Source organism: Ambystoma mexicanum, chromosome 6p (genome assembly GCF_040938575.1).
Source record: "Ambystoma mexicanum isolate Mex_15411 chromosome 6p, UKY_AmexF1_1, whole genome shotgun sequence".
NCBI lineage: Eukaryota > Metazoa > Chordata > Amphibia > Caudata > Ambystomatidae > Ambystoma > Ambystoma mexicanum.
In genome coordinates, this window is record NC_090935.1 from 284,748,408 (window position 1) to 284,775,037 (window position 26,630).

General features: G+C 47.9%; 1 protein-coding gene across 15 annotated transcripts in view; it reads right to left on the minus strand.

Moving 5' to 3' along the window:
• The window catches only part of TCF4 (transcription factor 4), a 1,236,777-nt gene that overhangs the window by 428,081 nt on the left and 782,066 nt on the right, over window positions 1-26,630 (minus strand). For 14 of the 15 annotated variants that reach the window (XM_069627021.1, XM_069627025.1, XM_069627024.1 and 11 more), the window contains 2 exons: window positions 22,966-23,095; window positions 22,590-22,639 (listed from right to left, as the gene is read on the minus strand). In XM_069627021.1, coding sequence (XP_069483122.1) covers window positions 22,590-22,639; window positions 22,966-23,095 — 180 coding nt within the window. Of the gene's footprint in view, window positions 1-22,589; window positions 22,640-22,965; window positions 23,096-23,831; window positions 23,981-26,630 lie in introns of those variants that run through there. The other variant, XM_069627022.1, reaches the window with a different exon arrangement.

Genomic DNA, 26,630 nt, shown 5'->3' on the forward strand with positions numbered 1-26,630 from the left:
CGGTCTTCTTTACCAAGTAGTATCTGGAGTAGACTACGGAGCCCCGGAGTCGCTTTGGAACCAACTCCATCGCCCCTTTTCTTATCATGGCCCATACTTCCTGCAGAAACTGAGAAAAGTGCTGCTCCTACCGGGCCACCGGTGGTATCCGCGGATCGCTGGAACTCTAGAGTGTGTCCAGCACCATCGGACGGTGGAGATATTTTCCCACTCACGGACAAAGCCCGCCAGCCGGCCTCCCATCGGGGTGCATGGGTTGGGACCCGACGTCTGAGCCGGTTTAATCCTTCTTCGGGGCCTGTGTGCCACTTTGGGGAAGACAACATCGGCCACCTCCACCGAAAGCCTTGGAACGGCCTCTGTAGGCCTTCTAGGTCGTGGATGGGGAGGATCGACTGTATGAAGAGGACCCTCCGTGGAAGCCTTTTGATGACCTGCCAGTTTTTCTGCTGGAGGCACGAAAGGAAAGGCAATGCTGCTGAAGAGTGCCCAGGGCACTGGCCATCTCCGTGTCTGTCATGGCCTGCAACGATTCATCTACGGCCTTCCCAAAGAGGCGGTCCCGTCGAAAGGCATGCCCAGCACCCTCATCTGGACCTCCTGACAGAAGTTGGTGGCTTATAACCAGCCACGACAATGGAGGCAGACACTGTTCCCCATCTGTTGGATCCCCGTGTCTGCGATGTCCAGGGCCACAGTGATGGCATGATCCAATGCCACCTCGCCCTCCTGGAGGATCTCAAGTTCCTCGACCCGCTCGTCTGGTAGAAAATCCAGCAGCGGGGCCATCTTATACCACAACTCCTTGTCGTATCTGGCCCGGATTGCAAGCGCATTAGCTGCCTTGACTGTCGCTGCCACCAAGTAAGTCACTTTCCTACCCATGGCATCTAACTTCTTCCCTTAGCTGTCCGGGGGAACAGAAGCTGAAGATGAGGGATTAGAGGACTTCTTCCTCACTGCCGCCGAGACCACCAAGTCCCTGGAAGGCTGCATATGTAGGCACTTGGGTGCAGATTCCAGCACCTGGTACTTTTTCCCCAGCCTATCCCCTCTTCACCGGGGCTGAGGCCAGGTTTCTCATCAGCGCCAAGCCTTCGTCCCAAATCCTCTTCTCCGGCGTCTTATGCACCGGCTTGGCTGAGGCCTCCCACCACAGGGGCAGGGATAATCTGGGTGGCACCAGGGCGCCTGGACCAGGGTTAGCCCATTTTGCCTTTGAGAGGGCGGCCGCCACCAGCTCGATAGTCGAGGAGGACTTAGCCTGGACCACCTGGGCCTTCAGGGGCAGGTCGGACACCTTTTTCCTGTGCCTTGGTCTTCTCCGTCTTCTCCTGCAGCTTCCCTGGGTTAGCCGACTTCCTCTTCCAGGAGGATCTGGAGCAACCTCTGGAGATCGAGGCAGACAGTGAAGATGAGTGCGCCCTGCCCATTGCGGGACCTGCATGCGTGGCGTCCTTGACGGAAATGGACTCTGGGTGCTTTGCCTTGTCTTGGGCCCCCACGGATGGAGCGCCCTTAAAAGGACTAAAACCGGCTCTTCAGACCGGCTGGTCCTGGGTGAGGCATGCCCCTGCTTGTCGCAAGGGGTAGAGGCCTTGGCGTTGAGCCACGCCGCCAACCTACTGTGACAATCCTGGACTGTCTGCTTGGAGAACCCAAGGCAGATCTCACAATCTGCTTCCCTGTGATCCAGATGGAGACAGTAGTGGCACTGGAGGTGTTTGTCCTCTACAAACACATTCCTCAATCCGCAGCTGGAGTAGTGCTTGAAGAGAGCCTCCCTCCTTCTGGTCTTCGACATGGTCCTGTGTGTGGTGTAGGGCAGGTGGCCTTCTGGAATCTTCGATGAAACTTCAATGATTCTTGCCCTTGAGGGGCACTGAAATACACAAACGGATCTCCTCTTGATGGTCAAAGGAGCGAAAGAGCACACGGGCTCCAATTGACAAAAATAGAACTTTTTATCCAAAAAAGCATGAAAATGTAGAAAAGCTCATGGAGCAAAACACAAGGACTCCCAACACTTGAAGGTGCAGAAAAAATCTAGAGATGGCTGCTAGAGGAGGGGCTTAGTGAAGAGGACAGTCATTGGCTGGGGCAGTATGAACCAGAGTTCAGAGATTGGTTTAGAGGAGAAAGACAGTTTGTAATTGTAAGTGAAACAGTTTTTTCTTTTACCGAGGATTCCCGGCCTGACGACTGAATATTCATGAGCATGTGAATCCATGCCAGACCCCATGCTGGAGGAGTGTGTTAATGAGATCAGAAGAAATTTGATAACCACTAAGTGGGAAAGGAATAGAGTTGGAAACTTGCTACCATGGGAAAGGGGAAAATTCAACCCGTTTTTCGAGGATAAGAAGTAGATAACAGAGAAAGATATGTATTTGTTTGTATTTGTATAGCGCATGAGACTAGCCTTTTGGCATAATAGCGTGAAACAAACACACACATAAAACGCAACAGCAGTTAGGAATTCAGCACTCTATCCAGAATTAAGCCATAGGTCAACATAATAATTATTTTTATCCCCCGTTTGAACTTCGTAAGAGACTGGCACAGTCGCAAGTCTGGGGGTAAAGCATTCCAGCTCGTGAGAGGAGCATATGTAAAGGTCCCTGGTTCATAGCATCCAGCGTGGCTTTGGGAGTTAGCAACAGGACCAAATTGTTTGACCTCAGGTTTCTTCAAGACGGTTGGACAGCTAGGATGGGATAATTCCGTACAGACATTTATGCGTGATGCATCGGTTGTGAAAGGATATTTTGCTTGCTATATGGTGCCAATGCAGTGCTCTCCTGGCCTCTGAAACATGACCCCCTCCTAGTCAGGTCCTCTACCCACTGACTGCATTGTTCTAAATGATCTGAAGACACATTATTTTCCCCATGCTTATGCCTTGTAGCAGAGTAGATCCGTAGTTCAGTTTGGTTCCGACAATCCTCCAGGGCAATCGTAGCACAGTTTTCATGGGACAGAAAGGACCTCAGCTGTGCAAGAAGTTTTAAGTAGTCGAAGGTGGAACAAAACAAGCTAACCTAAATAAGCCTTCATGCTAAGCTCGTGGTCGCTCACCATGCCCGATGTTTAAACTTTAGGGAGAGTAGTGATAACACAACCAGCAATACAAAGCTCCTTGTAGCCTGGGCTCAATTTCCTTAGGCATGAGTTTGTCCCCACAATCATTTCCGTTTTTGCATCTTTGACCACTAGGCCGTTGTCCATCATCCAATTTTGTATCAGGGACTATACCGTGTTGTTAGCCTCAGTGTCCCCAATGTAATCTCCCAAGAGTGGGACGAGATACTGAGTGTCATCAGAATAGTTTGTATACAGCCCCCTTTGGAATCAAGCAGTTCCAACAATGACATGGTGAATATATTGAAGCGGGCCGGTGACGAACAAGACCTCTGTGAAACACCACAGGTCACTACATCGTCATCAGCCTTGTGATAATCAGAAAAGACCCTGGCCATATTAAGAATGAATCCACCCATCTTGCCGCTGAAGGTGAAAAGTGGGCAGAGTACCTGAGCCTGGTGACTAACAGTGTGATCCACCAAGTCCAAGGGAGCCGAAACGATAAGCATGAGAAGTGCTGTGCAGACCCATGAGCTCAGAAACGTATAAACCATCACTATGGCTGCCCTCCTGGGTGACACCGGTAGAGAACACACATTAGTTCCCTTTGATTGATCACCGGCCCAAAAGAATGCTTACTGATTTACCGGAGAAGTTCACGTAGATATTCTTGGCCCAACCAGGCAGGTTGAAAAAGGTCTTCCATTTTATCCGAACACCAGAAGGGAAGATTCATTTTTCTTTGTAGCCTTGTTTTTATTTTTTATATCAATAAACAAAATAACGCCAAATAAATGATTATAAAAATATGGTTACCCTCTCCCCCCACAGTAAGAATGTTTAAACCTTTCTGGATGGTAATCATTTCTAAGATGTTTCATCCCAGCAACGTAGACTGATCAATACCCCTACCCATCACGCTTTTTCAAAGATCACAATTTTTTTCGTTACTCCACCTGCCCACTTTCAAACCCTAAGGAGATCTCTCATACCCCACCCAATGTACCCCAGTCTTCTTCCCTTCTGACAATTTCTACTAATTAACTCTGTTACTTCCACCTCTACCCCATCTTCAGGAACCCCATTCTGTGACCTATTTGCTCATGAATTGCCCCCATTCTTCCTGGATGGATCCCCCATTGTCATTGACTATGGATGTCAGATTTTACATCATAAAAATATCCCAGCGCTTCTGCAGTCACTCTGCCTTATCCAGGGCTAACTGACCTTTCAAATTTTGGCCCACTACCAGCTTACGTTCTCGAAACATTGCTTCCCACATCCTGGGGAACTGGTATTCCTCCCAGTCTCTCAGGGGAATAACGAGTAATACCTGTAAGGGGTCCAGTGCACACTGTTCCCCAGTCACTTCAGTCATCCAACACAGACGTTCTGCCCAGAAAATGTGCATCATGGGACAGGACCACCAAGCGTGAGATGGCAATACCACTTGCCTACACATTCAGGAAACCTCTGGGGATACCCCTCTATACCTCTTGGATAGCTTCAAAGGATCTCAGTACCACCCATGTAACATTTTAAAGTTATGTTCCATCACTGCTGTAAATAGGTTACTATGGAAAAGAACTTTGTAGATCTTGTCCCAGAATGCCTCTGGGATTTCTTCCCCCATTTTGTCCCAGTATTTTGTGAAATTTTTCCTGCTCAATATGTCAGCAGTAATGAGACCGGTATACATTATAGAAATAATTCCTTTTCTTGAATCTGCTGCATCTTTTTTAATGTAGTGAGCTTCCTCGCAAGGTTATAAATCCATTTGGGGTCTGGAATAGTGCCTTTTAGTCTCAGGTACTCAAAGATGCTTACAGTATATTACCCTAACATTTCCTTCACTTATTCGTACCCTTGGAATTCTTCCCAAGGAAAAGAATTGTCCCACCCTTTCAAGACTTCTGTCCGACCAGGTTTGTTTATTATGGAACCCGTAAGAGTGAGCTCACTGGATATGGCCAGGTGGGTATTTTCTCATTTAACCTCCTTTTTTTCCAAGTTGACCACAGTACCTCAAGGGTCACATGAAACCTTATTCTACTGGGCAATCAGCCTCATTAGGAGTATGCCGGTGCAGAATTAACGTGACAATAATTTTGTTTATCTGCATGTTTCCACACCGGAAACTCTGGATAATCTGAGTTTGATGGTGGGGTGGCCGGAATCACTAATTCCTGCATCCCACCATCAAAAACTGCCACTAATACCAACAGGTCCCTCCATGGACTCCTATGGGACTCCATGGAATGGGGATTTACCACCCTTACTGGCACCTGTAATCTGCCAGTAATAACGGTAGACCAGGTGCCGGTAACGGTATTACCGTTTGGTGATATCCCGCAGCATTTACTTGCAGGATACCACCAAACATGTAATTAGGTCAAATGTCTATTGGTGCACACAACAGATCTCACTTTTTTGGTGCGAGTAAGTGGATCCTCCATGTACGTCTGAAATGTGCTGCTTCATGATACTGGAGGAAATCTGGGAAACCAAATCCCCCCATATTCCTTCAGAAAGGTCACTATTGTTTTCTTTATCCTGGTCTTTTTCCAATGCCAAATAAACCTACGTATTTATGTGATTCAGATCCTTAAAAAACCTCTCTGGGAGCATTTTTGGGATTGCTGAGGACAAGTAAAACAGGAGAGGACATTCGTTTTTACTGACGTCATCCTTCCAAACCATGAGAGTATGAGAGCATCCCACCTCTAGGTAATTTCATACATTCGAGGACAGGGTCAAAATGTAGTCTTGAAAGGTCTGTGGAGACCCAGATCCCTAGATATGTAGTAGTTTCTCATTCCACCATCATCCACAGTAGCTCTCTTGTGTTCAAGGCTTGATCCCACTCGACTATGCGCATGACATTAGATTTGGATGTATTGATCTTTAATCCAGAGAATTTCCCAAATGTACCAATCTGCTTCAACATTTCTGGGAGCGAGTGCTGCATCTCTCCCAGGTAACCCAGGATGTCGTTGGCAAAAAGGGATAGTTTAATAATCAAGATCACCAGAATGTATACCTTTGATTCTGAGATTCCCTCTGATGGACAACGGTTCTATGGTTAGAGCGTACAACAAGGGTGACCAATTCTCTCCAATACTGTACTCATGTATGGCCACTTAACTGTCAAGAGCCTTCGAGTCTAACAAGATCAGGCATGCGTCTAGACCATGCTATTGTGCCAAGTGCAGCAGGTCTATTGTTTTTCTAATATTGTCTGAGCCTTGTCCTAATTAACTAATCCTGATCTCCATGTATTAGCGTAGGGAGATCTCCCCCCAATCTATTCCCCAGTATTTTAGCCAGAAAGTGTACGTCATAGTTCAGGAGGGAAATAGGTCTATACGAGGCACAGGAGTTGGCTTCTATACCTTTCTTGATATTACGAATTATCACTCCCAGCATTGACTCAGGTAACACTCCACCCTCCTGGTTTGCATTAAATACTCTAATCAGAAATGGGGCAAAGTGGATAGATGCATTTTAAAATATCTGACAGAGAATTCATCATCGCCAGGTTAAGTTCCCCCTGTCATATTCTTTATGGACTTTATAAATAATGGTGGATTCCAGGGTGTCAGAGGTCCCAGACGTAATACTTTGGGTCATCAACGAATTGTGTTATATGGGTATCATACCCTTTGTATTCTGCTTTGTATAGTGTTTCATACTATTGCCTAAATTCCATCCATATGTTGTTTTTCAGGTCATACACCACCTGAATCGCTGCCGCCATTTTAGATTTTTTTCTCTACCGCACCCCCCCGCAGCTTCCAAATTAAGATTCTGTCAGCCTTTTCCCCTTGTACATGATACTTCTATTTTAGAAATAGGAGTTTCCTCTAAGTATCATGGATCAGGAGAGCATTTGGTTGGGATTTATGGATTTATTGATATGTCATGTTTCTATAACGAGAGGTGCAATAAAGTAAGATTTTGAATTCAAAAGGTGTCCATATCATACAGTGCGCTCCCTGTCACATGTTTAGAAATAGGACCAGCCTATCAAAATTGATTGGTGTATTGTCTGGGAGAGTCTGCATGATAAGCAAACTAATGGGAAGACTTGGTCAACTAAAAAGTGTCAGAATAATTCCCATTATAAAAGTAGAAACACACAGGGAATAGGAAATGGTTTAGGGATTGAAGGCTTCAGAGAAGTTCAACACCTGTTCTAAACGGATGAGAGCTGAGCTTGGATATCATCTGGAGGTAATTGGGCCTTATTCACGAGGAAACTTGTTCCAGAGGCAGATCGGCTTTCCTAGAGGGGTGAGAAGAGGGCTAGCTGACTGAGTTCCTGTGAAAACTCTTGAGGATCATATTCCTGACTCTGTGCCTAAAAGAATTATTCAAAAGTGAGCATGCATATTCACAGATGAAATTAGACTTAGGCCCTCTAGAATCATTTATCTGCTAAGTCCCAGGAGTGGGTGGACTGGTATGGACTACCATTAGGGGGGGGTGGGGGGTGGCTCGATCTAAATATCTCAAAACCAAACCAAAGCCAACCAAATTAAACCATGCAAATGTTCATGGGTGTACACAACACCGTATTTATGGAAGGGTAAAGATTTCCTCATCTCCAGGATTGATAATTTGTGATCTATGAAAACCATAGATATTTTTTTTATTAAACAGATTGGTGATTAAAAGGTAGCTTAGCCATGTCAAGTCAGAAAAGCATGCCAAAGAAAATTACATTAACTCCTCACTCATGACACAGTACGGTTAGGACCTTGTACCAGTGGGACCAGATCTGAGACGTTAAGTAGGAGGGCGTTTATTCCTCTACTAGAACATCTAAAACTATATTCAGATGCTGAGTTGATGAACCACTGCACTGTGCGTTATACATTGATTGTGTCCCTTATCATATACCTAAAGAGTATAGTGCAACTCACCACAGTTTACATTCAACCTTCCATGCATCCACTAGAAATTCACAGCACCACATCTACACGGGAGGAATGAATTTCAAAAGTATTTACATTAAGGAACAAGTTACTTACCTGTAACTGTTGTTCTCCAGCATGGGTCTGGCATGGATTCACATGCTCATGAATATTCCCCGTCAGGCCGGGAATCCTCGGTATAGAAAAAATCAGTATCAGTTTCGTTTCTGATCTGTCTTTCTCAGTAGTAACCAATCACTGGTCTCTGGGTCATACTGCCCCCAGCCAATGACTTCCCTCTCCCTAAGCCCCGCCCCTGGCAGCCATCCTCAAATTTGGTAGCATGTGAAGTGGCAGTATGACCAACTGAAGAGCCGCAGAGGGGTAGGCGGGAGGGTTCGCATGCGAATCCATGCCAGACCCATGATGGAGAACAACAGTTACAGGTAAGTAACTTGTTCCTTCTCCAGCATGGGGTCTGGCATGGATTCACATGCTCATGAATTTAAGAATACATAGCAGTATACACATGCAAAACCACGGGAGGTGGCAAAAGGCTCAATATCAAGCAATACAACAACTCAACATTAAGCAACTCTTACCTCCTCATCAGGCTCACCTTAGGCGAACAGGTTGCGCAGCACTGCCTGGCCGATTCTGGACTCCTCCCTGGAATCCCGGTCGACGCAGTAGAATCTTGTGAAGGTGTGCGTCGACCTCCACGTAGCAGCCCTGCAGATGTCGAGCAGGGGCACACCAGACAGGAACGCCGTAGTAGCAGCGATCGCTCTGGTCGAATGGGCCCTCGGACGGCCTGGCAACTGTCGGTTTTCCAACCGGTGACAGTGCATGATGCAGCAGGAGAGCCATCTGGAAATGGAAGTCTTCGAGAGAGCCTTCCCTTGATTCACAGGTCCAAAGTTCACAAACAGCTGTGATGTCTTCCGAAAACTCTTCGTGCGGTCCACGTAGAACTTCAGCGCTCTAGCCACATCCAGCGAGTGCAGAGTCCTCTCAGCCGGCGACGAAGGCGACGGGAAGAAAACTGGCAACACCAAGGGCTCGTTGAGGTGGAAGTCCGACGGCACCTTGGGCATGAAGGAGGGGTGCGTCCTCAGCACCACCCTCGTGTCGTGAAAAGTCAAGTATGAAGGCTTGCAAGAACCTGGATCTCTCCCTCTCGTCGTGCAGAGGTGATGGCCACGAGGAATGCTGTCTTCCACGACAGAAACTTCAACGGCACTGAATGCATAGGCTCGAATGGGGCCCCCATGAGCCTAGTCAGCACCACGTTGAGCTCCCACGCCGGGGCAGGGGCCTTCACCGGCGGGAATGATCAGAACAGTCCTTTCATAAATTCCTTCACCAGTCGATGAGACAACAAGGACGCCCGTCCTGTAGTTCTGGTGTAACGTGAGACGGCAGCCAGATGTACCTTGATGGAAGCGTGAGACAGGCCAGCCTTGGCCAAGGACAATAGGTATGGCAATACTTGAGGGGCCGTAATCCGCACAGGGCTAATCTTCTGCGCACGGCACCAGACAGAGAACCTCTTCCATTTGTGTACGTAGCACTTGAGAGTTGAGGATGCCCTGGCCTTCGCAAGAACCTCTCTGCAGTCGGCCGGAATGTCGTACCCTCCAAACTCTAGTGCTGCAGGAGCCAGGCCTGTAAGTTCAGCGACTCTGGTTCGTGATGAAGAATGGCGCCTCCTTCTCTGGAGAGAAGATCCGCGTCCGTCGGCAGCTTGACTGTTGTGGACGCCGACAAGTCCAGAAGGTCCGGGAACCAGATCTGCCTCGGCCACGCCAGTGCGACGAGGATCATCCTGCACCGGGACCTCTTGAGCTGGTTGACGAGCCGGAGTAGCAACGGCAACGGCGGGAACGCATAAAGGAACACGCCGTCCCAAGGGAACGAGAAAGCATCGCCCATGCTCCTCGGTTGGGGGAACTCCGGCACTTGGAGTTCGCCGCCGTCGCGAAGAGATCGATCTGGGGTTCGCCCCATCGTCGGAAGAGTCGGTCCACTTGATCCTGGCACAGTTCCCACTCGTGGCACGAGCGCAGCTCTCTGCTGAGTGAGTCGGCAATGGCGTTTTTTATCCCTGCCAGATGAAAGGGTACCAGAAACATCCCTTGGGCGACGGCCCAATGCCACAGATCCTGGGCTTCCTTGGATAGGGCAGGGGATCTGGTTCCGCCCTGCTTCCGAATGTAAAACATCGTGGTGGTGTTGTCGGTGAAGATCCTCACCACCTTGCCCTTGAGGGACGGAAGAAAGGACCTGAGGGCCCAGAACACTGCACAGAGCTCCAAGATGTTGAAGTGGAGAGTCTTCTCCTCCGGAAGCCAAAGGCCTCTCGCGTGGAGAGCCCCGGTGTGCGCTCCCCAACCTTCCAGGGAGGCATCCGTCGTCACCGTCACCTGGTGGGCCGGGGCTAGGAAACCTGTTCCCGCCGTCAGATGAGAGCGGACACCCCACCATCGTATCGCCTGACGGAACGCTTCATCGAACGGGATCCTGTCCTCGAAGCTGCCCGTCGTCTGGATCCAGTGGGCGTCGAGTAATTCTTGCAAGGGCCGCATCCGAAGTCTGCAGTGACGCACCAGATAAATGCAGGAGGACATCATTCCGAGGAGGGACTTGATAGACCTCACTCTGGCCACGTCCGTGGCAAGCAGACGTTGCACCTTTCCCAGGATGGTCCTTATCCTTTCCTCCGACGGTGATGCCCGCCGCGCCACTGTGTCGAGCTGTGCTCCCAGAAACAGGGCGACTTGCGACGGGACCAGGTGGGATTTTGGAAAGTTGATGGAGAACCCCAGTTCCGTGAGCAGATGGACGGTCTTCGCAGTGTGTTCCACGGCGAGCTCCCTTGTCCTTGCCCGTATGAGCCAGTCGTCCAGGTAGGGGTAGACGTTGATCCCCTGCAGGCGCAGCCTCGCCGCCACCTGTGCTAGGCACTTGGTGAACACCATGGCCGCCGATTTTAATCCTAACGGGAGGGCCTTGAACTGGTAGTGCCGCCCTTTGACCACGAACCTGAGGAACTTTCGTTGTCTCTTTAGAATAGGGATGTGGAAGTATGCATGCTCCAAGTCCGACGACAGGAAGTCGCCCTCCTCCAGCTGTCCCAGCACGTGCTGGAGGGTGACCATCCGGAACTTCTGTGCCTTGATGTATTTGTTCAGTCGTTGCAGGTCCAGGATGGGACGCCATCCTCCTGTCTTCTTTACGAGGAAGTATCTTGAGTAAACTCCGGAGCCCCGAAGCCTCTTTGGCACGAGCTCGATGGCACCTTTCCTAAGCATCGCCCTTACTTCCAACAGCAGTTGAAGGACGTGATTACCTTTCCTTCCTGGCCACGGGAGGAATGCGGGGGCACCTCTTGTGGAACTCGAGGGCGTGCCCCAGGGCCAGGGCATCCAGCACCCAACGGTCAGTGGAGATGGACTCCCACACGCCGACGAACTTCGTCAGCCGGCCTCCCACCGGGGTGCTTCGGCGGGGGCCCGACCCGACGGTCGGTTCAATCTTGCTTGGAGGCCGCTTTGCCTCCTTGACCACCTTGGCGACGACGGCGGGATCCACCTGACTTGCCGCGTCCCCTGTAGGCCTCCTGCGACGAAGATCTTGCCGCTTGACGGTACGTAGAGGAGCTGCTGCCGGCTCCCTTGGAGGCACCCTGTCTGCCTCCGGCGCGCCAAAAGGACGGCCATCGCTGTTGGAGCACCCCCAGTGCACGGGCCGTCTCCGTGTCCGTCTTGATCGCCTGAAGGGACTCATCAACCGCCTTGCCAAAAAGGTTGTTCCCATCGAAGGGCATGTCCAAAACCTTGGTCTGTACGTCCTGGCGGAAATCCGTCGCCTTGAGCCATCCTCGTCGTCTCAGGCAAACGCTGTTGCCCAACTGACGGAAACCGGTGTCGGCGATGTCCGTAGCCACCGTAATGGCGTGGTCCGAGGCAATCACACCTTCCTGTAAGATTTCCAGGGCCTCAGCCCTCTTGGCGTCCGGAAGGAAGTCCAACAGAGGGGCGATCTTGAACCACAACTCCCTGTCGTAGCGGGCTACGATAGCCAGGGCGTTGGTCGCCTTAATGGTCGTTGCTGCAGATGAGATGACCCGTCGTCCCATCGCATCCAGCTTCCGGGATAGGTTGCGCCCTAAGGCACAAGGGGGCAGCATCAGGGACCTCTTCTCGTACCGGTCCCTCTTCGCCGGAGCCGTGGCAGGGTTCTTGAGGAGGGCGAGTCCCTCATCCCAGATGTCATCAAGAAGCGGTACGGCGAGGACCGTCGTCCTTTTAGCCTCGCGCCGTAGATAAAGAAACCCTTCCTTCTTCTTTTCTTCGGGGCAGAGCTGGAAGAGCTCGGATGCCCTGGAAATCATAGCATGGAAGGATCCAATCTCGTCGGGTGGGGACGCCCGGGCAGGGGGCGACGGGGGACACGTCCCGTCGTCGCCTCAGTCGTCATCCGTACCCGTCGTAGTCGTGTCCATGCCTGTATCATCCCCGTGGGTAGTGGACCGGGGGGGAAGGCAGAGAACGCCGCAGAGGCGGGAGAGGAGGCCTAGGATGCGTCCTCCTCCTCTTAAGTGGTGGGCTCCCCGAAGGTCCTGGCTCCGGTTCCCCCGTCGGGTCTGGCTCAGGTACCTCCGTCGGGGGAAGGGGCAACCTAGTCCTTATCTCCGAGCATAAGGACTGGATGGCTGAGAAAATGGCCGCCGAGGTGTCCTGCGGCGCCGGAAACGACGGGAGCGAGGGCTCTTGGGGAGCCTCGTCTGCGTCACTGTCGCCCTCGTCGGGATCCCTCCCGATGGGCTGGGCCTCCTCCATGACTTGGATGAGCTCCTCTTCAGAGGTCGTGTCCGTATCCACGACGGCCACCAGCCCCTCCCCCACCCTTTCCAACGAGGACTTCGTGGGGGTCTTCTCGATGGGCCTGAAAGACTCCCTCCGCGGTAGCAGGGAGACTCTGGTACCTGAGGGCGCCTCCACTGGTGTAGCCTCCACAGGCTGAGCCAGGGCCGCGGCGACATCCTCGATCGAGGTCTTAGCAGGGTGAATTAAGGCCAACGTCACCTTCTGTACGCCTGGGTCCTTCACCTTGGGGGGAGGGTCCGAGCCTCGCTCCCCCTCTGCCGGAATCTTCGAGATCGACCGGGGCCTCTCCAGAAGATTCGCCGGGTTCTCGGAATTCCTCTTACCCGAGCCAGAGCGTTGGCTCGTGGTCGATGGCGCCGGGGAGGATGCGCCCTGCCTGGCAGCCAAGGAGCCCGACCGTTCGGCGCCCGCGGACTCGCAGCGCTTAGCCTTTAGTTGGGCCCCCGTCGCCGCGGCACCCTCACAGGACTTAAAAGACCGCTCTGACTTTTTTCTTCTTCTCGCCTGGCGGGCTCTTACCTTCCAGCCAGTTGGCGAGACGGAAGTGGCGATCCGTCATGGTCCGCTCCGACATGTTCCCACAAAACGCGCAGTCCTTTTCCTTGTGCGTCTTGTCCTCATGGAGACAGTAGAGGCATAACGAATGCTCGTCCTCCTTGAAAACGTTCTGAAGCTGGCATCCAAGGCAGGTCCTGAACAGCTTCCCGGGCGTCGAGCTCCCTTTCTCCTGGGCCATGTCTGGGGTAGGCCTCGGAACTTCTGGAATCCTCCAAAAGCGCAACTCGACGAAATCTTCACCCTTGAGGGGCGTAGAAACTCCGAAACGGATCCCCGTTGATCAGAAGTAGAAACGGTGGAGCTTGAGGCTCTATTTAACTGAAAAAATGAGAAAATTTCCTGAAAAAAGCGTGAAAACGCAGCAAAAGCTCGAGAGCTACAGCACGAGGACTCCCAACACTTGAACGTGCGGTAAAAATCTGAGGATGGCTGCCAGGGGCAGGGCTTAGGGAGAGGGCAGTCATTGGCTGGGGGCAGTATAACCCAGAGACCAGTGATTGGTTACTACTAAGAAAGACAGATCAGAAACGAAACTGATACTGATTTTTTCTATACCGAGGATTCCCGGCCTGACGACGGGGAATATTCATGAGCATGTGAATCCATGCCGGACCCCATGCTGGAGAATGTGATTTTTCTATGCAATCATTCTTTGATACCTATAATTGCTATTGATTGTGGAGAGAATAAAATGTTTTATTTTGCTTTGTGAAGTAGTTGGATACTGGCCGATAAGCGACAATGTAATTTTGGACTAGAATTATGCGGTTTAGAAATTTCATTTTTCAATTAGAATAAGGGCTCAAAATAGAATTAGTTGATCCATTGTGTGCATGCATGTGGGCACAGCCACTTCGCGAGATTTGCATGAGTAGGCCAATTCTTGTTTCAGTAAGCCAGTTACTAAAGTACAGAGATTTAATTGTGGTGACTTTCCCAGCATAAAGTTAGGGGTTCCATCTTTCAAGTGGTTTTCTTTAAATAAAACGAAATTTAGATTACCAATACAGACTGTTTCCTGTCCTATAATTGTAGGGTGGGATTGTATATTCGGGGGTGTTAAATGAGCAATACTCAGTTTTTAATAATTATAACTTACATAATGACCTTTTTTTAATTTAACAATTGATGTTAAAGGTGAGAAGGGCATGCATAGAGAACCATCCCAAGTTACTCTTCAAAATGTAGTGGAGCTTGATCTTACATTCTATTGGTATTACTTTTTTCAATGTCAATTAAAGTCAACACCTGAATCCCTCCCCCATTATTGGCAGTGGCCCTGAAGAACTAAGTTGGGGAGTGGCTTGGTTACTCCCAATACGTGGGCGTGGGCCCATTTTAATGGCAACAGAGACCGCCGGATATTCCTTTTTAACAAAGGTGAAATCTATTGGGCCACTCCCTTATATTTTCAAAAGAATGCAAAATACATTGCAATAATGATTAGTTTGCTTTCTCCCAAAGGGTCATGTTTCTGTGTCCTCAGCAGAATTTACCAGACTGGGAAGCTCAGACCCTGTTGCCTAAAAGTATAGAGTGCTCCTTGACGGTAAAGCTAGATTCCCAGTTGGATGCCCCTTTTTGCTGTAGGAACGTCACTGTATAAACCATCAAATCGGAAATGAGAATATAAATTATTATTTTATAATATTGTATATTATTTTACAATGATTATGGTCATTCAAATGATGCATCAGACGTCCCTTAGGCTCCAAGAAAACATCCTAAATTGTGCTACTGATCTTTATTGTATGAAACATTGTGCCAAGCTATCTCCCTTAACCAAAGGAGAGTAAACCCCCCCCACCCCCCAGACAATTCAATCCACCCATCCCACTCGACCACAACTCTTTGAACCCCCTCATCTCCAATCTTACCTTGGGAGTGAATTCACCATGTCACCGTTCGTGCGATCATACCAAGGGACCGGTTATATGCACACACGGATTGCTTTTAAACTAACAAAGGTCAGCCACTCATTTGACTCAACAGCCCCACCTCTAAAGTGTAGTCTATCTAAATGATCTCTCTTAAACATGGTGACAAGCTACGTGGGAGAAACGAGGATATATTATTAGAGAGGAGTGACGTGGAAACCTCTTATTTAAAAAAAACTTTAAAAACATCTTGGGACATATTAAGGTTGACACAACCTTGCCGCTACGGAAAGCAAATAATTCTCGGACTGACAGAGTAATGTGCTGAAAAAGACATGGAGGAAGCTTACGAGTCGCAGTTACACTATATTAGGCCTCCAAACTATGGCTAAAGAAAACCTTATCATGGGTATGTACATGGATCCCTGAGATGGGACAACATAACTAGAAGATACTGCCACAGAATTAGTGACAACTGGTTCTGAATCCTATTAGGAGGAGCTAAAGAGGCATAAGAACAATGCGGCAGAACACAGTATTTACAGTATACTTGACCCCAAACAGAATGTTCATAGTAGGTATCAAAGATTGAAGCGCATGTTGCTTCTGTCTCAAAATGGAAGTTTACATACGCAACCTGTTGTGGAATTGCAGCAAGGTAATGGGGGTTCAGGAAAGAGATGTCAATGAGAGGTGGATGGTACTGAACGGGTTCAATTCTTTGAGGGATTTGGGCAATGAAGGAATGAGAAGGACCCTTAGAACAGTGTCATGCACAAAGTGTGTGAGATTGAGGCAGCGGAGGGCGTAAGGGTGCCACAGCTCAGTGTAGAAATCTGGTTGACTTGTTAAGGGCTAGTGACCTTAGAACAGTGGTCGGCCTTGAGGGATATTCTAGCTAGGCAAGGGAACCAGTATAGTTGAATAGAGGGCTCCTGCGCTAAGCTCAATCTTTAGTACTACATGTCCTGAATCATATGTGCGAGGTCACAGGTTGGTGATGCCCACACCTATTGGTAGGTATAGAAATACAGGCCTGGTTACCTCGCAATGGGTTAATTTGGAATTTATATATATAAATGGATTCCCACGCTGAGTGTGGTTGGTACAGTGAGAATTTTTATTTCAGTGTAGACTCAGTCTTTGTGGTGGTCAGCTGACACGTGTTTCGACCTCGAGGGGTCTTTATCAAGGCTGAGATTAAAATTACAATTGCACACATTCAGCAGTTTGTGATTTATCTAACATTTGTGAATTAAGTAGCAAGTGTTGATCAAAACATGAGTAAGTAAGTTTAGATAAGGCATATATATGGTTATGGGCAGTGCCAATTCTGTGAGAGGGAGAGGAGAAAAAGAGAAGGGGAAGAGAAAAAAGAGAATAGGAACAGGTTAGCTTGGTACATTCCTGGGTTGATCTGAGAATTGATTTGTTTGTAAGTGGTTCTTACCAAAATTGGAGATTAACCTGTGGGGCTGTTGCCCCAGCTTGGGCCCCATTGGGTTGGCAGTGTCCTGTATGTCCCAATCTTAGGTCCTCGAATTTGCCTGTGGCTGAGAGTGGAATGGTTGCGGTAACAGCACATGTTACATGTGTTAGATTCAGGCCATGGTAACAGCCTAGTGCTTGCCTGCTGTGTGGTGGCGTCCAGAGGCCAACGTTGCGCCAGTGATGTTGGTGAAAGTGGTGTCCAATCCATAGTTGGCCTGTGTTGAGTTGTGAAATTATCCAACCTTCTAGGTCTCCTTTGGGTGTAGTATACGTTGATTACTGTTCCATTCCATTTGTGGTGAGTAACTAGGTACTTTGAGGTCCGTCTCATGTACGACCTATCAGTGTTTCCGCAATTGGCAGAACTAAAGCTTGTGGGGCCCAGTGAGGGAGAGGATTAAGTCCATGGAAGTGAGTTTTGGATGCGCAGTAGCCATTTAGTGGTTGCATGATCCACTAGTGTCTGCTATCTGCTGGCAATCGATGATGGACGGTGCTCTTATGAGAGAGTGCCTGTTGTGCGATCACGTTTTGAGTCACGTAATGTGCATAGTCAATAAGCTGCCTTTGTATTGAGGCGCAGCCAAGAAATCAATTTAAGCAAATAGCACATGCATACGCATGTCGGCAATTTCGGTCGCGTGTTTAAGATTTCCTGATGAGCTTGATCGTAGTTCTTGCAACATTGGGTTTTCGGTTTGTCAGGATTAGTTGGTTTTGTGGGGGACGTTGCCCATTAGCCGGTCTGATATTCTATCCATATAATTTGGAAAGGTCAGGGTGTGCGGGTGCCAATGCGTGCGTGTACTTGCCCCGGAATTATAAGGGGTTGCACCAGGGTACAAGTGATTGGTTAGTGACCCCTGTGGAATTCGCTGGTGTGCGGGGCGATGTGGGACTTGTGCATGGGTGATCCAATTTGCAAAAAGTGTTATTGTTAAACTTAAAAAGAAACCGTGGGGCGGTTGGAGAGAAGGATCTTACGTATCATTGATATGACTAGCTTTACAAATAACCCTTATGGTTATGTCCTATCTTGTGACTTAATACGGCTATGTTATGAAAGGCCTTACCTGTAGTTACAGTCCCGGCGGAGCATTTGAAATCCTGGAAGTTTCTCGAACGCACCCTACGTCTAGTGTCTATTTAACTAGTACCAGTGAAGTGATCATGCACGGCGGCGTGAAAAAGGTATCTGTGAGCGCCTGTGCTCTGGTTATGGTCCTGTTCAGGACCTAAACACAGTGCACAGGTGTAACACAGAGTTACTATGTCTTCTCAATGGAAGCCGGGTCAGGGATTTCGCGTGAATGTTAGTGCGCCACTCAGATACTGTGGATATTTCTGAAATTGCCGGGAGACATATCTGTGTGTTACAGTTGCAGTATGTGTTCAGCTGGGTTGTAATGTGGTGTTTGGACATGGTTAGACTGTGGCCTTGGGCAATGGCCCCTTCCAAGGGTGTGATGTGGGATTTGATGTTAGGTTTGAACCCCGTTTCTAAGAAAGGGTAATTGGATGGGTGGCTGCTGGTGTGAGGGGCTCTGTGGAAGGCCCCATTGGGCATGGTTGCCCTGTAGCATGGGAGCAGGTGGTTGATATAGAGTGTTAGCAAGGTGGTCTGGGGAGTCTGGTTAGAGGGTATTTGGCATCTTGAACCCCTTGAGGGATATGGGAATGGGCAGGGGCTTGATATATAGTCATTTATAAAAAAAAAACATTAAAATCATGATCCGAGTTTAGCCCATTCTTCACACATCTGAAATGACAAATCAGTCTTGCTTCTTCTTAGTGAAGCTTGCGCTCTCTGTTTCCACCCCTTGGTCCGCATTTCACAGTTCGTAGCCCAATGAAGCGGATCTTTCTCTTGTCTTCTAGCTGATGGTTATTCTGCCAACTGGCCATTGGTAGCTTGGGCTCTTGGGAGTGTATATTGTTCAAATGTTCTCCAATTCTTAAGCGCAACACCCTGATTGTACAGCCAATATAGACTTTCTCACGAACACATAAAATAGCATAGATTACATATTTTGATCTGCAATTTATATGTTCCATGATTTTGAAGTTTTGACAGTCTTTAAAACTAGCAATGAGTGTTTCTTTGGCATATATACACATTGAGCAGGACCCGCATTTGGTGAATCCTATCGGGGGACCTGCTTTAAGCAAGTCTATGGCAGCCACGGTTTGGTGTGGCATGAAGGAAGGACTAAGGATGTTGCGTAGAGTCAGTGCTCTGCTGTCAGAGGCTGGTTGCATACACACTGTCCCAATCCTCCCCCGTTTGCGTCTCCCTTAATCAGCAAGAGAAGTGCTCTTTGTGCTTGCCCAGTTTTCATGTAACATACCTTTTAGCACATGTATGTAGTAGAAATGCAGAAGAATTAGCACGAATAATAAAATTGTCCCTTTAGATGGTGTCGTTTATCTTATTGGTACGACGGAGTGCTGGACCATTACTCTATTGGGGAAACCACCTTATTTATTTCCTTTTATTCTGAAACAATAACATGTTTTCTAAAACTGAAAGCTGGAGAGAAGAGGTGTAGGTTGCATGCTGAACAGTACGCCGGCCAGACATGCAAAAAGGTAGGATGACTGAGTATTTGAAGAATCTGGGAAAGATGCCCAGCAAAAGAGAAGAGTTAAACTGAAGGAAAACATGTGTTCGGAAGTTCAGGCGTGAAGACCGGCAGGTCGGCAGGGCAAAGGCTAAAGTTTAAACGTGCAAATAAACACAGTTTGTTATAGCAAGTAGTGTAGCTTGGAAATGGAAAAGGTGAAGCATGGTCCCTTTTCTGGTATTGCTAGAATCGTTAAGCACGCATGCGCTCGACATGGCAGGGCGGTGTGAGCATATAGACCTAGGTAAACACTGGCAGGTAGGTGATCTGATGGTACACCGAGTAAGCAAGCAGAAGGACACACTCACTGTATGGAGAAACTGAAAAGATGAAAAAAGCCCTGAGGCGGCACGCCGTGGGAATGCTCTTTCCTATCGCACCTCTAACTCTCCCGACGAACCAGCCCGTCACGCCCCGCCCCCCTCGCCCCCCCACCCCCGCCTCATGCGTGGGATTTTCATAGCATTAAACTAGGTAGATGTCGGCCAAACAGCATCTCTCAATACGACAGGGCTGTTCTCACCAAGTGACTCGAGAAAAAAGGCCCACAAGGCACACTTCAGACACAAAAGGCCCGCGAAGTTTGACACGATGAAGACTGTGGACGCGCAGGGTTAACACCTGATCAGGGGATTCGTTGTGCTTGGGTGGGAAGCTGCATTTCTGGCCGAGAGGGGCTATCGCGTGCCTGTGCCCTGAGAAAGTCTCACGTGTGCATTGTTCGGGTCTGGCTTGGACAAAAGGTGGAAACGCTGCATTTGCTATCGTAAGGGTGAGCCTCAAGAAACGGAGGTTCGTGCGTTGCCGGATGAAATGCGGCTTAACTCAAGATGGGCAGGTCCATTCGTGCACTACATGGACATCAAATAAACAGAATAAAGCGCACTTTACAGTATCACTTAATCTCACGCAGCCTATACCCCCTTTCAAAATGATTTAGGTTCAAAAGTAGCTTTTCACATCCACGAACACGAACGTTGCCTAGGCACGCATCCTGTGGCCCAGACAGCAGCAGAAAGAAAACGTTTTCGCATCAAAAATAATTTCTGCATGAAAAACACCGACACGTTTGCAAATCAAGCGGGGTTTGCATTTTGAATGTGTAAACATCCACCGTGGATTGCGCAAAGACTTGTCCTCCAGTTAAAGGGGCACGCACTCTCGCCATCTGCAGCCAAAGACCGGGCTTGCCTCGAACCGCCAGCAACAGAACAGGAAGCCCGCTTCAGTCTCCGTTAACCCGCCGCGCGAGACCAGCCCTTCCCCAGACGCTGAGGGGAGGCAGGAGCGCTGCAGACACATGCGCAAGGTGAGTAGGCGACCTACCTACAAATAAAAAGAGGGCGAGGGGAGCATATAGGACCGTGGTGCTACGTTTCGGTCCAACTTTACAGACCGCTTTAAAAGAGCTCAAGGCGTTCGTTTTAATTCTGTCACAGGAGGCCTTTTGCAGGAGAAAGCGACTTAAAGTGCAGGGATCCATACAGTTCGGCAACTACACAGTGGTACCTTCTGTGCAGTTGATCGCATACCGAGAGCATATGCAGACTTAGGTCATTTAAATGCAGTGCTCAATTCTAATATGGAGTTCATTCATGTCCTGAACAGGCTTCATAGCTATCAAAATGCTTTGATAATAGGCATGCTTACTTGTCATTATAGATTAACGTTTAACCTACATTGCAGGACTACGTTTTGGCATGTAACATCTCCCAGCAGGGAAAGTACTGATTCAATCAGTAAACAGAACATCATTTAGAAATAATTCAACATCTCTTTCTTCCGTCTCAAATCACGTCTGCCCCCTATGCATTTTGCATTTCAAATACCCCATTTTGTTTATCGCACGTAATAAGATGACCACAAAGCACACTGTGCTGAAAACATACTTCCACATTAAGTCTATTTTGAAGGCAGCTCGGTGATGTCACAGGTCTCACTCCGAGACTGGACAGCTCTGCCTTTCATTTACTAGAGGAGTATACAATGAGTGCCAGTGAGTGCCAGTGAGTTACTACCCAAGCCCCTAGAGACCATTAAATTGGTGATGTGTGCTATAAAAAGAACCATACTAACAATGATGAAGAGATGTAATACGGTTATAAGCACACAAGGGGTTTTGGGACATGTCAAGAAGGTCAAAGCTATCAAATACCAAACATTTTCTTTCTGGGCAACAAGAAACTAATTGGGAAACTGCCTCTTTATGCTGCACCAAATTTAGTACACGACGTGTGGTCAAACCAAGAATTGGGGCAGCAATATGAAATGTAGTTGATTTGCTATTTTACGTTTCCATATGTATCTATATTTCCTTGAATTGATAAATGTATAGTTTACAGCAGATTGCCGGTTTTACAAATTGCTGCCTGCTCGATATCCCACGGAATCTCGTTAAGCAAACCAGTGTGTCTTGGCCGCCATACAAAAATCTACATAGCAGGTTTAGCCCTGCACAAGCTTCAATAGATGCATGCATTGCTTGCGAAATAGTGGTTGCAAGTTGTACATATATCTAATGGACAGATATTTTGGTATAGCTTGGTAACAGGCATTCACAACATTCCGATTAGTTCTCAAATAGAGAATGCTTTCCTGTAGATTGCATACGCGTTCTTTTTTCTCATATGCAGCAGACATTAGATGAAGTGTACCCAGATTACTCGAGTCACAGCTGGATTACTCTGCCTGACACCTGGTGTCACAGCCAGAAAGACACAGAGGATGCACCCATCCTAGGTCTCAGACACCTCAGAGGGAAATGAAGATGTTCACCTAGGCTGCAGCTCATGCAAATTTCACATAAATCCCCCCACAAATCTCCTTGAACATGCAAATCCGCAAATTGTTTGCTGCGCCAACTAAGAAAGGAACCACCACATGACATGAGAGCTCCCTTTCTTCAATGCCCTTTCCAGGTAAGACCTTCTTCAAGCACAGCCAAGCTTTGCAGAGCTCTTTGCAGCATTGGTTCTTCGAATGGTCAACGTGACGAAAAACCACAACTTCTGCCACGTGCTCATTTGCTCAAGTCACAGGACCATTTTGGACCTTTTCTCGCTTCCCAATGCTTTTTACAAATGTAAAGCTACATACATACAGGTATTTATCTAGCTGAGATGTTTAAGTAGAACACGTTGCACTTACTGAAGATGGTAGACCTGGTGGAACCTTTCGTACTTTCTTGGCCTGCACCTCTGTCCAAAAAAAGAAAGCAAACAAAGATTCATGAAGCAGAAAACGCGTGTTGTACTACTGTGCTTTAAGATTAGCATTTTTAAACGTTAAACTTTTAAATACATATACATTACACTCCTTGTCTAAATGCGCCGTTTTTGATGTTGCTGAACGGTTTCATATGTTCTGCAATATGATTTTGTTGCTAAAACGCTCCCCATCAGTTAAAAGCCCCCCAGATCGTCTCCCGGAAGAGCAAGCCTTTGCCATTACTTAAAGTGTGAGGAGGCATTTTCATATTTTGGATGCTTGCTTTGTTTACGAGCATTAGGAATGGAAGACTCACCCATTGAGCTACTGTGAAGAGTTCTCCGCCGGGGGTTATTGCTAGAATACTGAAAGTACTGGGAGCCAGGTTTGGTGGGCGAGAGCGCTCCCGGGCTGCCAATCTCCATGTCGCCTCCAAGAAGACTTTGCTGGGAAATAAAAAAATGTACATATGGCTAAATTGTTCATTTCTTGCGCCTTCCCATCTCCAAAAAATAATGTGCTTCTTGGGCACACCCATCCAATATCAAGAGGAAATCCTCAAACAGGACACATCAGAGAAAGTCAAGGAAGGTCTCAGTGGATGACAAATGATTACATGCTGCCATTTCTTTCAACCTGCCTGCCGTACATCGACAACAGCCGACAAATCTCAGAGACTCTTCAAGCACGTTAGAGGGGGGAGGGGGGTTCTGTGCCCTTTTCACATTCTTCATGGAAACCAACACATAACCGTGGATGAATGCCTACCTAAAGAAAAACTTTACGCTGTTTTTGAAACAGTTCATCACCCTTTAGAATAAGTTCAGTGTTCTCCAATCACAATCTTTTCTTTCAATAAATGCATTCATTCCATGGAGAAAAAAGGAACACAATTCCAAGTAAATGTTAATCCTTCTCAGGAATCGAACCAAATGCTAAAAGAACTATGGTGAGGACGAACAAGGACAGGATTGTCCTGCCACATTGAAAACTGCAACGAAACCACGCTCTTCCAACAGAAAATGAATATTTAATTGATGGATTGACCATTGAGAACAGGAATATTTACAATACGTTTTTCGTAACAATTGGAAGCACAGACTTAATGGTCCACAAAGTTAGCTATGCACTTGCATGATTTCTCCACAACACTACACGATGCCGTAAAAAAGGGATACTTACCGAAAATATATAAACCCTCGGATAAGACTTTGCTTTGGACCCATTGCACGTTTATTCAGTCTGATATGTCAAACTCGGGTGTAGAAAAGAGCCTCTGTGTCAAGCATGTTGTATTGAAGAGGGACATTTAAAGACTAAACCCCAAAAGTCTAACTTTATCTTTACTTGTAATCAACTTTTTCCGACTGAACTAATTACTGTACTTGATAAAGTACAGAATGTGTTTTCCCTAATCTAAATTCTAATCACCATGTCACTCACAACAGACTTAGTAATGCTTCACTAACACACTATTCACATGCAAAATACTCTAAATAGGCCAATTATGACTCTTCTCCTGCTCCCTGGTTAACCCGCTGAGAACTGAAAAATTTCACAAGACAGTCTGCAGTAACAACAAAGGGCCCTTGTCTTAAATTAAGTCAGTGTTTCTCAACCCTAAATAGCTCAACAAAGCAGAAGCTTGTCTACTGAAAGCAAATGGTCAAAAGACATACGAGCTAGAAACGCAGAAACTAACGCATCCCCCATTTCTTTGAGCCAACTACTAGTAAGCATCTGAAATTAGAACGTGGCTCTTTGCATTTGCTTCCGATGTTTATTCAAGGAAGGTGGAGCGCGTATTTTTGGCACATCGCCTCTACTTCTTTTATTTGTGCAACTATATTTTCTCCTTCGCTGCTGCAATCGTAAAGCCGCAGCACCACAATCACAAACCAATCTACAAAATGTAAACTGGGATTGTGAAAATGTACTATATGTAGCTCTAACCAACTAAAAATGCATTCTAATGTCTGCAGCAGTTACTCTTCGATTGACACGTGCAAAACGCCCTTATAGAACACTTGTGGGTAAAACGGGTACAGTAGGTAAAAAGAGTGTCTCACTGTGAGGAACCACCATCCGGTAAGAGTAAAAGCTCTAGATTTTTATCAAATAATTAAATTTAGTGCCCAAAGTGTAGTGTTTACACCTATGCACCTTTCTGCATCAGTATACTGCTCTGCTCTCCAGTGGCTCAGAGCAGGTTCAAAAGTCACACATATCCTATGTAACAGCAAAGTCATGTTATTCTAAACTATTGCCTGGTTGTAGGATAAATTACAAGTTACTCACTAACGGACTCTTAGTCCTCGTTAGTCCTGTTTCCTAAATACTGTAAGGGCGTTGCTTCCTACGGATGGAAGACGGAACCTTTTTCACCAGAAAAACGTTCTTCCTTTTTAAATTTAGAGGCGTGTGGGGGTGCAGCACTGGGAGCATGCGCTACCCTGACTCCGCCCATCAGCGCCACTCCTCAGTCCCCACTGACGGGTCGATAATATTCATTATTGCCTAATGACAGCAGTATTATTAGGGAGGATGGTGGGACTAAGGACATTCATGGGACTAAGGACTAAGAGTCACTACAGTGAGTAACTTGTAATTACTCTTGCGTCCAGTCTCCTTTCCTCCATACTCTATGGGCGATTACAACTGAATATAGCCCCAGGGTGGAGAGGAGATCCATCTTAAGCAAACAAGTTTCTTAGAACCGCCTGTCCGAAGGCTGCGTCTGACTTAGAGCCAGTGTCCAAACAGTAATGCTTACAGAAAGCTGAAGGGGTGGCGCAGGTAGCTGCCCTGCTTACGACCTGTCACGGGACCTGCGTCTGGAATGCGATGACCATGACCATGGCCCCGACGGCATGGGCTTGCATGTTGGCTGGCAGCGGCTTGTGCTGCCCCTCAAAGACCTCTTTAATGGCTGCAACCATTCACATTGCAATGGATGCCTTGGATGCCTGATAACTGGGTCTAGAGCCCCCAAAGGTGGGAAAGAGTGTGTCCGACTTGCGGAAGCCCTTGGTCCTATGCAGATAGAATTTCAACGCACATCTGACATCCAGACAGTGCAAGACTCTGAGCCTCGTACTTTGGGTCAGCAAAGAATGTCCGTAAGACTATTTCCTCGTTTAGATGGAACGTGGGGGTACCTTCGGTAGGAACGCCGGGTGAGTCTGCAGGACCACCTTATTCCTGTGGAAAGTGGTATAGGGTTTCTGATGCCACCAGAGCCTGGATCTCGCTGACTCTGCGAGTGGAGGTGAGACTTACTAGCAGAGCTGTCTTGATGATGACCAGCTTGATGTCCGCAGACACCATTGGCTCGAAGGGTTTGTCCGCCAAGGCACTCAACACCACATTGAGGTCCTACACAGGGTGTGGCTTCTTGATGGGTGGGTAAAGCCTGGACAAGCCTGCCAGATGTTTGACTATCGGGTTGGAAGAGAAGACCTCCTCCTCTGAATTTCTGTAGGCCCCTATAGCTGCAAGATTGGTGCAACATGTATCCACCTGTATGCCTGAGTGGGCAAGGTGTGCTGAGAAGAGGCACAACGTCCAGTATGCATGTCAGGGGGTTGATCTCCTTAGAATCTGCCCTGTGACAGAACCTGCTCCATTTACTCCTTTATTGGCTCCTAGTAGACTTGCTCCTAGCTCCCGAGATAGGTACAGGTCCTTCAGGGTGATCTGCTCAGGAACCACATCGTCCAGTATGCATGTCAGGGGGTTGATCTCCTTAGAATCTGCCCAGTGACAGAACCTGCAAAATTTACTCCTTTATTGGCTCCTAGTAGACTTGCTCCTAGCGCCCGAGATAGGTACTTGTCCTTCAGGGTGATCTGCTCAGGAACCACATCGTTCAGTATGCATGTCAGGGGGTTGATCTCCTTAGAATCTGCCCAGTGACAGAACCTGCAAAATTTACTCCTTTATTGGCTCCTAGTAGACTTGCTCCTAGCGCCCGAGATAGGT